This window comes from Anser cygnoides, chromosome 20, assembly GCF_040182565.1.
Source record: "Anser cygnoides isolate HZ-2024a breed goose chromosome 20, Taihu_goose_T2T_genome, whole genome shotgun sequence".
In the NCBI taxonomy this organism is placed as follows: Eukaryota; Metazoa; Chordata; class Aves; order Anseriformes; family Anatidae; genus Anser; species Anser cygnoides.
Window position 1 is genome coordinate 6,916,431 of NC_089892.1, and position 13,832 is coordinate 6,930,262.

General features: G+C 51.3%; 1 protein-coding gene across 8 annotated transcripts in view; it reads right to left on the reverse strand.

Annotated features, from left to right (window-relative positions):
• The window catches only part of COL27A1 (collagen type XXVII alpha 1 chain), a 198,499-nt gene that overhangs the window by 39,590 nt on the left and 145,077 nt on the right, over nt 1–13,832 (reverse strand). For all 8 annotated transcript variants that reach the window (XR_010826088.1, XM_066980818.1, XM_066980819.1 and 5 more), the window contains 7 exons: nt 12,291–12,344; nt 4,756–4,809; nt 4,336–4,380; nt 4,139–4,183; nt 3,863–3,916; nt 3,034–3,087; nt 1,150–1,203 (listed from right to left, as the gene is read on the reverse strand). Coding sequence is in view for 7 of the 8 variants with exons in the window: in XM_066980818.1 (XP_066836919.1) it covers nt 1,150–1,203; nt 3,034–3,087; nt 3,863–3,916; nt 4,139–4,183; nt 4,336–4,380; nt 4,756–4,809; nt 12,291–12,344 (360 nt within the window). In the remaining variant the exon portion in view is untranslated. The remainder of the gene's footprint in view (nt 1–1,149; nt 1,204–3,033; nt 3,088–3,862; nt 3,917–4,138; nt 4,184–4,335; nt 4,381–4,755; nt 4,810–12,290; nt 12,345–13,832) is intronic.

A 13,832-nucleotide genomic window follows, 5' to 3' on the forward strand; every position in this document is an offset into this window, starting at 1 on the left:
GCATGACTGCAGAGGGCGGAGAAGAACCACAATCTTCGATGGGCCTTGAATGAGTGACCTGAAGGTGTCTGGAGCTGGCAGATGGATCTCGGTGACAGGCCGCAAGGCTGTGATTTCACTCTGAGGGTACAAGGGACATGGGGCAGCTGCCTCCCATGTGTGCCATCCAAGATAACTGCTTTGCAAGGAAGAGAGCTCAGGAAATGCAGTGACAAGGGCAGAAGGGGAAGAAGTTGCCCTGTCAGGGGGCAGGGGGGTGCTTGTGCAAATCACCGTGTCCTGTTCCAGGGCTGGCAGTGCAGGGGCAGCCAGGAGCACGGGAGCTGAGAGAGCCGTGCAGTGTCAGGACACCACAGACACGGTAGCTCCAGTGAAGTGTCAGAAGATTTGCCAAGGAAAACATGGCATAGGATGGGGCTGGGGGTGGGGAGTGAAGAACAGCAAAGAGGAAATTGCATTTAATCCCCACACAGAGACTGTTCACAAGCCCTCCACACAGGAGCAAACCTTCAAACCAAGCCGAGAGGGGGACAAAGTAAAATAAAAACCCCTCTGAGCTGCTCTGCACAGGGATTTTGTTCAAACAAAGAGATGGTTTTTATAGGCCTTTCCATGTGGACAAGAAGGTGCATTCATGGCCCTGGAGCAGGGCTCCCTCCCCCATAACCCTTAGAGGAGCTCAGTCCCCACATAGCTGAGGCTTGGAAACTGCAGCAGGACCTAGTCTGAGGGTATTTTTTACGCCTGAGACCTTCCTAAGACTCTTCTTGTTTCACATCAGAAGCTGCCTGGATCTCTGGGTCTCAAGGACTGCCTTCTCTGCTCAGATTTTAGACCAGTGAAAGAGCTGAAATTTATTGCCAGGGCTCTTCCTCAGCTCAAGGCAGAAGATCCCTGGGACGGAGCTTGTCCCTGGCACTGACAGCTTCCCCTGCTGTGATGGGGCTCACGAATTGGTAGCCAAGGGCTTGAAGTTAAACTGTTTCTTTTTTTTCTTTTTTTTTTTTTCTTTTAACCTTATCTTTATCGATTGTGCTGTCTACATTGGCTGCTGGAGGGTGAACCTGCAATGCTACCCATCCCTGTAGGAACCAAAGTATCTATTACCTCCCTGCTCTGACAGAAATCGCACTAAGGGCTTTTTCCTACCTTCATGCCAGGTTCACCTGCAAGGCCAGGTTGTCCCATTGAGCCAGGCGGTCCCTGGAAAAAAAAATAATGAAAAAACCCATTGTAACCAAGTAGAAAGCAAGATCAAAGGCATAATTCCTTTAGCAGAGCCCTCCTGGGATAGCACAGCCCTCGTTGCAGTGTAATTACTTCCCCGGAGCTGGCTCAGGGTATGCAGCATCAAAGAGGCCAGCATCCCCTTGTGCCGGGTCCCTGCGGGGGCTCTGCTCTTCTCTCACGCCCCCAGCCTCCTCTGCCAGGCTCCTCTGTAACTCCTTCCAACCCTCTGCTTGCTGAGGTTGGTAACCCTGGCAGAGGGGCTCAGCATCCCTCTGACAGCCAAAAATGAGTGCCTGACCTGCAAAGTATGGAAAATTAAGGTATAAAGAGGGAAGAATAGAGAATGACCTTGCAAATCGTTCTTACTAGGTGTGCAGCTGCCACTTGCAGCTTTGCAATCGTGGGGCCACAATTCCTTAAACACCTTTGGTACCAAGATCAATTGGGAGCTTTAATCTTTGTACGTTTTCTGCTACGCCTGGGAAGAATGGGGAATGACAGTCTGGAAAGCAAGCCCCAAGATGTGACAGCAAAGCTTGCCTTTAAGGGATTTGAGGGGTTTATTTTCTTATGATACTTGCTTTCTGGACAACAATCCCCCTTCTCTTTGCAGCTAGGAATAAAGGAAAAAAGAGCACACAGTCATAGGCAACACTTGGCTGCCCAGGCAATAAGGCCAGTTCCTGGCTTGCTGAAATGGATTTGGGCAGAGGAGGGAGCAGGGTGAGTGCTGGGTTTATTAACAAATGGTCAAGTCATGCAAAGAGAAAATTCAAGCTCCAATGAAAGCAAAAATCCTGCTTTGGTTTCTCCAGCAGTGCCAGTGCAGGGAAAGGCTCCTGGAAGAGGCACAGATTTGAATAAACCTCTGTACTTTCTTGGTTGGCAGCAGAGAGGCTTGGTAGCAGCTTTCCAGCTCCCCAGTGTGGTTTACCACACTGAGAGCTCGCTCCATCCAGTCTAGCAGCCATGAGAATGGAAACTTTCCTGACTCATACACTTTGCAGTAGACTGTATTAAAAGGCACCTTTGCTGCTGTTTCCACAACCAAGTGAAACATCATAGCTGCTTCACAGCTCAGGACCTGTGGAAGGAGCTACTCAAGGGGACTGGTACACCTGGTATAGTCAGCCAAAACTCTAATATTTCAACGAGAATCAAGTAAGGCCAAGACTGTAAATGAATTAGGGGGAAGTCATGGAGGCATCTCCTGCATCAGGGCACTGTTTGGCAGCTGCTGCTGCTTTGGTTATGGTGTGTTTGTGCCAGTGCTTCGTGGCAACGGCAACCCAAAAAGCACTGTCAGCAGCACAGGCATTTCTCTGAGCTTCCTCCACTGGCTGCAGACCTGTGATGGGACTGCCGAAGCAACCCAGGCTGGCTGACAAAACTGTGTCTTGTCAGCAATGGGACCAGTGAGGGGGACAGAAAAGACCAGTTTTCAGTCTGAAGGCTCTATTTCGTTCCTGACTCTGCTCCCTGGTACGGAGAAGTGGTCCCTGGTGTGGTGGCGGAGCCACGCCTGGGGTGTGCTTGCTGGAGGGTGGCCAGCTTTGAAACGTTTCTCTTGTGAAGATGAGGCTGCCCACCTACCAGCGGGGTGCCCATGCCCTGCGATGAAACTGGTGCTCGGATTTCTGGCTCTCCCTGTTTGCTTTGGAAGCTGGTATTCAGACTCGAGGGAAACCCTTCCTGCTCATGTCCCTGGGTGTGAACGCTTTCACCTCTGCACCCTTAATCCTCCCTCAGTCCTGCCACTCTCCATGTGAGGGGAAAATAAATAGGAGCAAAGACTGGACTTACCTTATGCCCGATTTCTCCCAAAGGCCCAGGCGGCCCCTGTGGTCCTTGTGGACCCTGGAAAACAGAGACACAAGGCTCTTTTCATGCAACTGTTTTCACTTCTGAAGGGCCATCATTTCTGCAGCCTGCAAGATAAAACACTGGTTCCCTCCCGCATCGCAGCGGAGCTACGCAGTGTGCAAGAGATGGCCAGCAAGACGGAGGGACCAGTAATGGGTGCTCTGAGGCATCAAAACAGGCAAACAACAGCTCAGAAGGCCCTTCGCCTTTCTGGCTCCGACCTAGAACAACCACTGTTGGTAACCTGAAAAGTGTCTGGTTAATCCTCACCCTTCACAGTCTAGGAAACTCCCGTAGAAACAGACAGCAGGAGAAAGCCCCTCGCCTTGCTTCAGTGGTCCTGCTGGCTGTCCTGCAGGTCTGTCTGCATGTCATCTCCCAGGGCCTCCCTCAAAGCTGCAGGCTCAGTTCTGACACCGTCAGACTCCCTCCTGTTCCCCCTCAGCGCAGCCCAACTCTTCTCATTACATCTGAGCCCGTGCAGACCCAACCTTACATTTCTTTCCTCCCTTCCTCTCCAAAATCCAGCCCAGGCTGTATCCCATGCTGTCCCTGGTTGATCTGCACTCCCCTTTTCCTTTCTAGGGGTCTGACCTGATCTTTCCTCGTGCCTCCTAGAACTCTAGCCACGTCTTTCACATCTCTGACCACACTGGAACTGGCCAGGATGGGAAGGGGCATGAGTAGTGGGGGACAAACAGACAGAGAAAGAAATGGTGTGTGTATGTGCAGGGAGAGACAGATGAAGAAAGAATGGTGAGACACTTGCCGGGTCGCCTGGTGCCCCTTTTGCTCCTGGAGGTCCTGAAGGCCCTTGGATACCCTAGAAAAATAAACGACACCAAGGTTAGCTCCAACCCCATGGCAATCCTTCATACTTCTCAATAGTAACATGCATATTTTGAGATGCTCCAGGAAAAAGAGTGGAAAGGTGGCCCTGTAAGTGTGAGACACTCCAAGTTCTTCCTTCTGGACCAGGAACCAAAATATAAGAACTTGAGTGAAAACGAGTTTATAAAAGAAAGCACCAGTTATGGGCACTTACTGGGAAGCCACGTGATCCTGTCTCCCCAGTCTCGCCCATCTTCCCCTGTGAACACACAGTTACAGCCATTAGCAGCTGGAAACGTGCTCAGACACCTGCAGTGCTTTGGCCAGAAGCTGCAGGTCTCTGCACCGTGGGCACCCCCAGGGGGTTTGTGCCTTGCCGGAGCTGGCGTCTGGGTCTCGTGGGGGACGTACCTGCAGCCCTTCTGGCCCCAGCTTGCCTGGCTCCCCCGGACGGCCCTGCAAGGCAAAAAGACAGCACACACTGTATCGGTGAAGCTCTTTGCCTCACCCCACCTGCTCGTGTGTTTTTCTGCATCAGATATTCACTCCTGTTCCCTGCAGCTTTTGAAAGGCCAGATGCCCAGCATCCTGCCCTGAGGAACACCCCAACCCGTGGGGAGTGTGAGCAACGGGCTCCACAACCTACGTCTTTTTGAGCAAACACTGCTTTGGAGGAAGATTTTGCTCTGGCTGCATGGAGGGCTCATTCCCACTGGCTGGTTCTCCTGGAGCCATTGGACAGCCCCAGTTTCTGGAGGAGGATGGCACCTTGGTCTGTCCGGGGCATTTCATAACGCTGCTAAGAGCAATCTCAGCCAAGCCGGCACTCACCTTGACACCTCGTGAACCCGGCTCGCCTACTGGTCCATCAGGCCCTCTGGCACCCTGGAAAAAGGCAAAAGAAGGGAAAATAAATTAAGAAAAAACAGGGGAAAAAGAAGAAGGAAGATTCCCTTCCCACTGCAATCAGCAGTGCAGCCTGGGTTTGGAGGTGGGAGGCTTCCCAGTCTCCCTGCTGCAGCCTGACGAATTCCACCTCCCCGGTGGGCATTAGCTCTGCCTGGCTCCAAAATCCACCCACCTCCTGCCCACCGAGCCACCGTGCCTATCCGCCAAGTGAGGTCTGGGGCATACAAGGGGATGGTTCCGGGGAGCTCCACCTGTGGACGGCTCCAGTCTCAACCACCATGGTCACCCTCGCACTTTTAACCCTTGGGACATTTGGGCTTTGCAGGCAGGGCTGTAGCTCAGAGGTTGAAGTTTGGGTGCCTGTGCTCTGCTCCTGTGCTAAGGCTTCCTGTGACAGGATTTGTGCAGAGGATATGGCTCATGGGGAATGCAGCAGTCACCCCAGCTGTGGCCACCTGGAAGGCCCCTGAGAGCAGTCCTGGGGAAGCTGACCCACACCTGGCTGGGCTGAGCAGAGCAGAAGATCCCTTCTGTGTTTTGTTCTGCCTCATTTCTCATCATTTACCAGCACACGGCACAAGAATACTTTTTATTCCCCTTAAAACTAACCACCAGCTGCAAACCAAAGCCAGAGGAGAAAGGCATGTCAGGAACAGCCCGATTTTCAGACACCACCTCCATGCTGATGGCTTTGCCATGCACAGGATCACAGTCCTAGCCTTACTGGGATCACAGAATCACAGAACGGTTTTGCTTCCTTCCTAAAACCCTGCTGGTCCACCTGCCCCGTGGCACACCACCTGCCTCATGGTCACAATCGGGGCAATGAAGCTACAAAGCACACAGAGAGGCACGAAGCCCCTGCCACACGGGACCTTCACAACTGTCCCAAGTCCCAGGCCGCTCCCAGAGAGCAGGATATACCTGCTGGCAGCTGAGTTCGTTACCTGCTGGGAAGGAGAGGGCTGCTGTTAGGAATCAGGCAGGTGCTCATGCATATATGCCTGCTGGGGGGGGAGCAGCCGGTTGTGCCTGCTCTGGCACCTTGGTCCTATGCCAGCACCTGCACCTGGGTGCGTGCGGGCGTCCGACAGGCACGGGGAGCTCCCGAGGTGTACGTGACGCTGCTGGCACCCACGTGAGTATGGACTGCGAGCGATCCCATACCCCACGAGCTGAAATTGCACAGCTCATGGCATGGCTCTGGCAGCCTGCAGCACGGGAAGATGCTCTTCCAGAGGGTGCTGGGCCAGGAGAGCACTGGCCTTGAAGAGAGAGCACCTGTGATGAGCATCCAAGCTCACGGCAGCAGAGCCCAGCGCACAGCCCCCTGCACCGTCCGAACGCCAGAAACCCGCGGGTCACGCTGATGGGGAATAAACAGAGCCCTGGGCAGGAAACAGAACAGTCCACAAAGGGCATAGTAAGGGACTGTATTAACACACGGCATGTTCGTAATCAGGCTGTGATCTCAGCTGGGACTCCTAGGCGCTACTGCAATATAAATAATAAATAATAACACAGAGCGGTGCTAGAATGTAATGGTAAGAGGAATTCTGAGAGCAGGCCAATGTGGAAATAGGGAAAACAGGAGCCAATGCGCTTAATCGGGATGCAAACCGAGTGCCAAAAGTAATAAGAGCGTTAGGGAGCCAACGCGTTAGAAAAGCAACTCCAGTATGACAGGCGAAGAGGGAGACACACAAAGAGCGGCAGTGTAGCAGCAGAAGATGTACAGGAAGCTTCGCCAAATTATTACAGCAGACAAACACTGTCCATATAAAATAATGCAAAAACTTCTACTGTGCTTGGCAAACCCCTGTGCCGCTGAGCGTACCAGAGGCAGAATAACCAAGAGCCTGTGCTGCATGCCAGCAAACCATGGCTCTCAGTGCTCTGCCTGCTCCCTGGGACGGACGGACAGAGGGGGACTGTGCCCAGGCAGGGATGGCACGACCAAAGGGGTGTTTCACAGCTCGGCGCTTCGTTACGCTGCCACCACGGCTGCTCTCGTCAGCTCCAGACACTGCTGCCCTGGCTCGTGCTGCTCACAAGACCCCAGAGCAGATTTTACTACTCCATGTCCCTGCGAACTGCAAAGAACAATGATATAAAATGGAAAGCTGTTTAACACCAGGGCTCCCGACAGCTCCAGCTCTGCTGGAGCAGCGGGAGAGCAGCACACGGAGGTTTGGGGAGCACCCAGGAGACCCAAAAAAACACAGGAACCTGCCCCAGGCTGGGAATCGGGCTGCCAAAGACAGTGGGGTGTCAGCATGTGGATGGCACCGGCACGCTGCCACCCAGCTCCTTGCCCTTCTTGGAAAACAAACCAGTCCCCTCTGCTCTGAGAAGCAATTCGGCTGTTTGGGGCAGTTAAACCTATACTAGCCGAGATGATGGGTTGACCTGCTTGTACAGAGAGGAAGGGTTCAATAACTTGGCCCCGGTTTTACAGGAGGAAGGAACAGGGTTGAGAGGCAAGTGGGACATGGGAAGGGCAGTAGTGACCCCGGTTAGAGGCCCCTGCTCCAGGACAGGCTGCCAGGAAAGCAAAGCGGGATGCATCTCGCCCCTCCAGAGCCATCTTCTGCAGCCTGCCCTGCCCAGCCCCAGGCTGCTCCGTGCTGCTGGAGGCTGTTGGATGCTCCCAGCCCTCACCGGGCTGCTCGGCGCTGCTGGAGGCTGTCGGGTGCTCCCAGCCCTTCGGCTGGCCGGGGCAGTGTTTGCAGTATCCGCGTTTCCTCCAGCAGAGCCCTGTCACCAGCATGGCAGGACCTGCCAGGGCAATCTCCCTTCGCAGCAGTCACCTGGCTAATCCCATCACAACACATCTCATCAGCCTCTGACCTGCCGGAGGAGAAAGTGACCCCGTGTTCACAAACGCATGTGGCAAGCTTCATCTTCCCCAAGCCTCCTGGGCTGGAACCCAGGATGAAGGCTTCCCCTAATTCGCCCTGACAGGAAAGGCTACATTTAGCCAATTAGCGAAATCTTTTAAACTCTTTTTTACTGACAACACTGGTTAGAGAGGGGTGAGCGAGGTCCTGGCGGCTCTCCAGGAGCATCCCATGCCAAGCGCCGCGGCGCGCAGCACGCTGCCTTCCCCTGCGGGCCCGGCTGGGCGCACGAGGGCAGACGCGGCACACACTCGTCCTGAGAGTGGGGTAAGGTGCAGTGAGAAAGCATGGTTTGGTCACCAGCCCAGCACCTCCAGGAGCCCATGAAACAGAGAAGGAAGCTTCTCTTTAGTCGTATTACAATTTCTATGGCAGTATGGAGCTCAGGAGAGGTCCTGGTGGGCCAGGGCTGTACAAACGGTGCGAGCTCTGGGCAGATTTACAAGGTAAAAAGGAAAAAAAGGGGGGTTACATCGTGATCCGTCTGCTCCTTTGCACATGGGCTGCCGAGGCACAGAGATACAGATTCGTGGCTGAGGGAGTGTTTGAGAGCCCGCTCACCTGTTTCACCAAAGCCAGGTGGGATGAAAATGCAGCTCCAAGGCACTGCCATGTCCATCCCAAAGCAGCTCACCCACGGTCAGTGCAGGGACGTGCTGGGGCTGTGCCACCATGGCACAAGAGCCACTAGACCAAGTGCCACCCCTCATCCAAGTACGGATACGTCACTGTCACAGTCTGGCCAAGTGGAAAGCAAGCAGATGACTCAGCTGAAGCTTGGAGACATCACTGGCCATAGGTCTGTAGCTAACGTTTCCTCAAACACTGCTAATGCTTTTCAGCTAATTAGAAAGAACCCTGGGAGCAAAAACAAAATATAAAATACCTCTATTTCTCCTTAAGCAAATTCCCAGCTAGGCCTGGAATAAGCAACTGCTTTCAGGTTTGTTACAGAACACCACAAATTCCTAGTGTTCAAAGTCCTGCAGTCAGTGCTGCTGCAAAGCAGCGGGGCTGGGTGGCAGGAGATAGCAGTCCCCCCGATGGAGGATGCAGATGTGGCCTTGTTATCTCCTCTTTGCAGGCTTCACCTGGGCAATGCCTAATGCAGGAACCTGACAGCTGAACGGCACAATGGAAGAGAGAAATGTGCTCTGGGGCTTGAAAAGCGCCTCTGAATCAATCTCCAGTGAGGTAAGATCCCATTGACATGGATAGAGACACCTTGGCCAGAAGAACGGGGCAAGGTCACTTTACAGAAGGATTTCAGGTGCGGCTTTATGTATGAGTTGCAAAGTCAGTGCTCCAGTCGATATTTTGCCTTTTGTAGAGATTCTCAGTCAATTCGTAGGCTCCTCAATACCAAACTCCTCAGCAGAGGATGCTGGAGGCCAGGCACTGTCCTCCTACAGGGAGCTGATTGACAGAAACGGGCTTTTGAATATATGGGAGATAGAGCAAGGGACTGGCAGAATCAGCCTCCTCCAAACATAAACCTTGACGTGGGTAAGCAATTAGGTTAACATGTGCACGGCTGTCGTTAGGTGAATGTCATGCACATGCCCAGGTGCTACACTGAAGGATGATGAAGCAAAGTGATGGTGAAGCAAAGTCCCATTTTCTCGTCCTCTCTCCAAGAGAAGAGAGGAAGCCACGTCTGCGGAAGACTGCTCAAAACAAAGAGATAGGGAGGAACAACTGTCTTGTCATGACTGAAAAGAAGGTTACAATTCTTAAAGAATTTTCTTTTCAAAAGTTGTGCTTCTATCTCGACAACACAAAAGCTATCACAATGTAAATACAGGCCCCCAAAAGTCTCCATTGTTCTTTACAATCAAAACCATACTTGCTATTTACGTTTTCTTCAAAAGTGAAATTACTTTAACAAAGTATCCACAAACAGAGCTCATGGAATCCACAAACATCTGGCAGAGGCTGCATTCATGTTTCCACTCTGAATCAAATTACACCCCTTCTGTAAATGGGGATAGACAGAGCATAATGCCTGAAATTACAACTGGGGGATCGTTTCCCCATCCTGAGAAAACCAAGAGCTCGAATAGCAGGACAAACTAAGCAAACAAAGAATGCTATGTGCCTGGAATCTCTTCTGAGAGTCTGAAGAGAAAGAACACGTGAGGGATGGAGATACAAACCAGAAATCCTCCAGGGAGGAGATCTGCTGGTCCTTACAACACCAACGTTCCCACATCGTACTCACTGAAATCTGTAGGATTTCAAAGCAAGGCCCGAGTTCCCTCTCTCTGCTGGGGATCTTAGAAAGGATGTCTGTCTTGCAAATTCTGTAGGGATTGTATTACTGGGGTTCTGGAGAGACAACGCAGCCCGTGGCTGCCAAGCTGAGCATCTCTACACCATGTGGTATGTCATTTTGGGGATGGACATTGCTGGTGGGAGCTGCTGTCCTGCAGGATTGCTCCTGAGGGCTTGGCACCCGATCCAGCTCCATCCGCAGGCAGGTCCCTGCTGTGCCAGCCAACCTCCTGCCACGGGAGCTGAATCCACCTTGGCTCTTGGTTTTACTACTGTGATAATAAATATCTATTCCCTTCATCACTCCTGCCAGTACAAGAGGAGCTGAAAACGGCCCATCAGCTGTACCTTCCTTGTGGCTTAAGGCCTTTAGGCCAAAAGAGATGTACGAAGCTGAACAGGATGTACATGGATGAACCTCCCACAGGTCAGGAGCCCAGCGCCAGTGTGTGCAGCTCCTGCTGTAAGGACAGGCTCGGTGCCGGGGGCTGTGACGGGGGACTCCGCTGTCCCTGCGTACCCCGGGCAGAAATGCCCAGTGCTCTCAGAAGACCCACCTCTCCAAGAGCCTGCACAGCCAGCAGCCTGGGATTCATTCAGAAGGCATTTCCCGTTCAGCTCCGTGCTGCAGTTTTACCTTGAGATATTTTCCGCTGTCCACGCAAGGCCTCCCGTGGCAGAACGCCTCCGGTTTCTCATCTGTCGTGCTCACTGAGAGCCCGGGCGGCTCAAATCGCTGCTGCGCAGCACGGAGAAACCTCGCTCCCAGGGGACCCTCCGAGAGAGAAGCTGGGGACTGAGACCCAGGAGCCTTCCCACTGAGGGGAGCAGGGCCGAGGAAGTTTCTTCACAGCCCCATGCTAAAAGCTGAACCCTGATATGCATCTGCTCAGCTTGGATGTCTTTGGTGTCCTTCTAGCCGTGCTTTTAAAGCTTAGAGCAGTTCTAGGGTACATAACTCTGTGGTTATAAAGCTTTCTAGCTGGTTATTCCATTTCCTTTTGCCAGTTCTAGCTACTTGAATGGAGTATTAGCTCTGGTAGAGGGAAACATTTGGCTGTCCTGAATTCCCCAAGCAGGAATTGCAGTAGAAGCAGAGTCTGGGGGTGGGTAAAATGTTTAGTTTACTCCAGCCTACGTCTTTGAAAACAAAACATGTAAACAGATATCATAAGATCCTTGGAGGGAGAAATGCAAAATATGTTGTTGTTGGGGCCTTCAGCAGAACCCATGTGTGCTTGTTATTAATACTTTGTAAAGCAGCTGGACAAGGGAAAAACAACCCACAGCAGAGATGCTCCTGCAACAAAAGTCCTGCTGAAGAAGAAAGATTGAGGAGCTCAGTGGGACATGAGCTGGATGTCACAGCCAGAAAAACAAGCAGCTTTGGCAGGTCTAGAGGTCATTTTGCTGTCGGCTGTCACCCAAATGGAGCAGGAAGAACCACAGATGAACTGACACTGAGTGTTTGTGAAATATTCATCCGGTGTAAGGAGTACTCACGGTGCTGTCAGCAATGCTACCCAGTGCCATTCCCCAGTGCCGAGCTGGGGGCCTGCTCTCCCCAGGCAGAGCACGGATTCACACATGCTTCACAGTGTGGTACTGTTAGATATGCACAGATAAAATCAGAGCTTGTGTTATGGGCTGGAAAATCAGACAGGAAGACAGGACATGCTTGTACCTTGCAGCACCGACAGCGCACAGCACACCTTTCTGAAACCCCGCACAAGACTGCCAGAAGGTGTGACTGCATCCAGCGAGGCTCAACGGGGAGGCTCTTCTGCTCCTTGTCAGCCCCATTTCTGCCAGCCTCGACTCCTGATTCTATTTCTTAGCGTAGCATATCCTGCTGTATCTGCCTCTGGCTAAATCACACCACTTCACACCTCAGCTGCTCTCTGTCCCTTGGTAGCAAAGGCACCTTGTCAGTCCTTTACCTGCACCCCTTCCCCCAGCTGAGGCCCACCCTCAAATGGCTAAATCTTTACCATCCTCACCAGAAGCATCCATAAACCCTGCCTGACATTGCAGGTGGCTGGAAAAGACAAGAGGGACTGCTTCCACAACAGACCACACTTGGACCCTCTTCTGCTCATCCTCATCACTTGCATTCGTGTCCCTGGTAAGACTTGCTTCAATGACCCTTCAACACAGCAGAAACACAGCTAAGGAGGTGCTGCCACAACCAGTGCTCATCTTTGCACCCCAAACTACTCCACCAGATTCCTCTTCCAACGGCTGAAAGAGGAGAGGCGTAAAAAATCCATGGGAAGCGCTTACCCTGCGGCCCTTCATCCCTCTGGTCCCTGGTGCACCGCGGACTCCTGCTGGACCCTGGGAGGGGAGAAAAAACAGAGTGAAGCTGCAGGAGGAGGCAGGCAGCACTGCGGGTGAGACCCCACGTCCCTCTGTGATCCTCAGGGGACGTGGACACAGAACCTGGAGCAGCCAGTTGGCTCCCTGAGCACTTGCCAAAGACGTGGCCATGTTTCCTCATCTGTAAACAGTCGTTTTGTGAACTCACTGATTGTCTCTCAATTATCAACATTTAGGCCAAGGATGCTGGCTGAGGTTTGTAAGCTTAAGTATCTGCAGCCTGTTGTCTGTGTAAGTGGTATGAATTGAAGAGAAGCTGAGCATCCAGAATTCCCTCCAAAACTATTAAAAGCAGCTGTTGCTCAGTGTCGGTACAAAAAATAATAATAACCAGGATGTGCTTTTCAGTTGTCCAAAATCAGGCACCTCATCTTAGGTATCCAACCTCGACCTTTTCAGCCAAACTCTGATTTTATTTTCAAGTAACTGTTGTGCTGTTAGTGCTGCACCAACATTCATGCTGGCAGACAGACGCTAATTTCATTCAGACTGTTGGTGTTGAGGGTGATCCTGTTCATCACACCCTTACAGGAAGGCTTCAGGTTGTATTTTATCCTGCATTTGTAGACGTTTGATTCATTAACATGCATACAGGAAATACAGAAGAAAATTAAACAGCTATTCTTCTGTTCAACATGTATCAGTTTCAAACATTGAATGATGTGTTCAATTAACAGGACTTATTTCTACATTACAACTTGAATAACCCATATTTGAAGTTAGTGCCTTTCTGCTGTCAGAAAAGAAAACCTCAGAATGACACATTACATTCTTACTCTCTCAAAAATTCCACATCAAGTTTGCTATTTATATATTTAGAGTTTTTGCCAACTGTCAACCCTGCAAGCTCCACCAAGGACTAGAACGAAGTTGGACTGTGATCTTCCTACTGCTTGTACCACTGCCGCTAATAAAGACCTTGCTTTTGGAGCCGAGTTATTCTGCACGGCATGTAAACCCAGAATACAAATGCTTTGCTGTTCGCACTCAAAATGGAAATGTTAGTTTATGGTAACTATATTTGTAATTATAGCAGATCTCAGTGTTGCTAGTGAGGTCAGTAGTGACTGGCACGGAGAAGCAGTAGATGTGTCAGATGCCTGTTTTATGCAGATTTTTACGAAAAACACATACTGAAATGAAATTCTTTGTTGGCATTTGGAATATCCTCCTGTAAATCTCAGGATCCTCCTGTAAAATCTCTCAAATAGTTATCCCAATGTGAAAAAAAAAACAAGCCCAAGAAGATTAATTGTAGTGGCAAAATTTTGAGGGGAGCAATTTGATACCACACTCAGAATTTCGAGGAAGTATTTTAGGAGATGAGTGACCTTTAATATACCTGTATGTATACATCATTTTCAAAACTGCAAATTATCGGAAAAGATATACCACGATGGCGAGAAGGAAGAGAGAAAAGGAATTTACAAACCTCAGTGAGCTGAA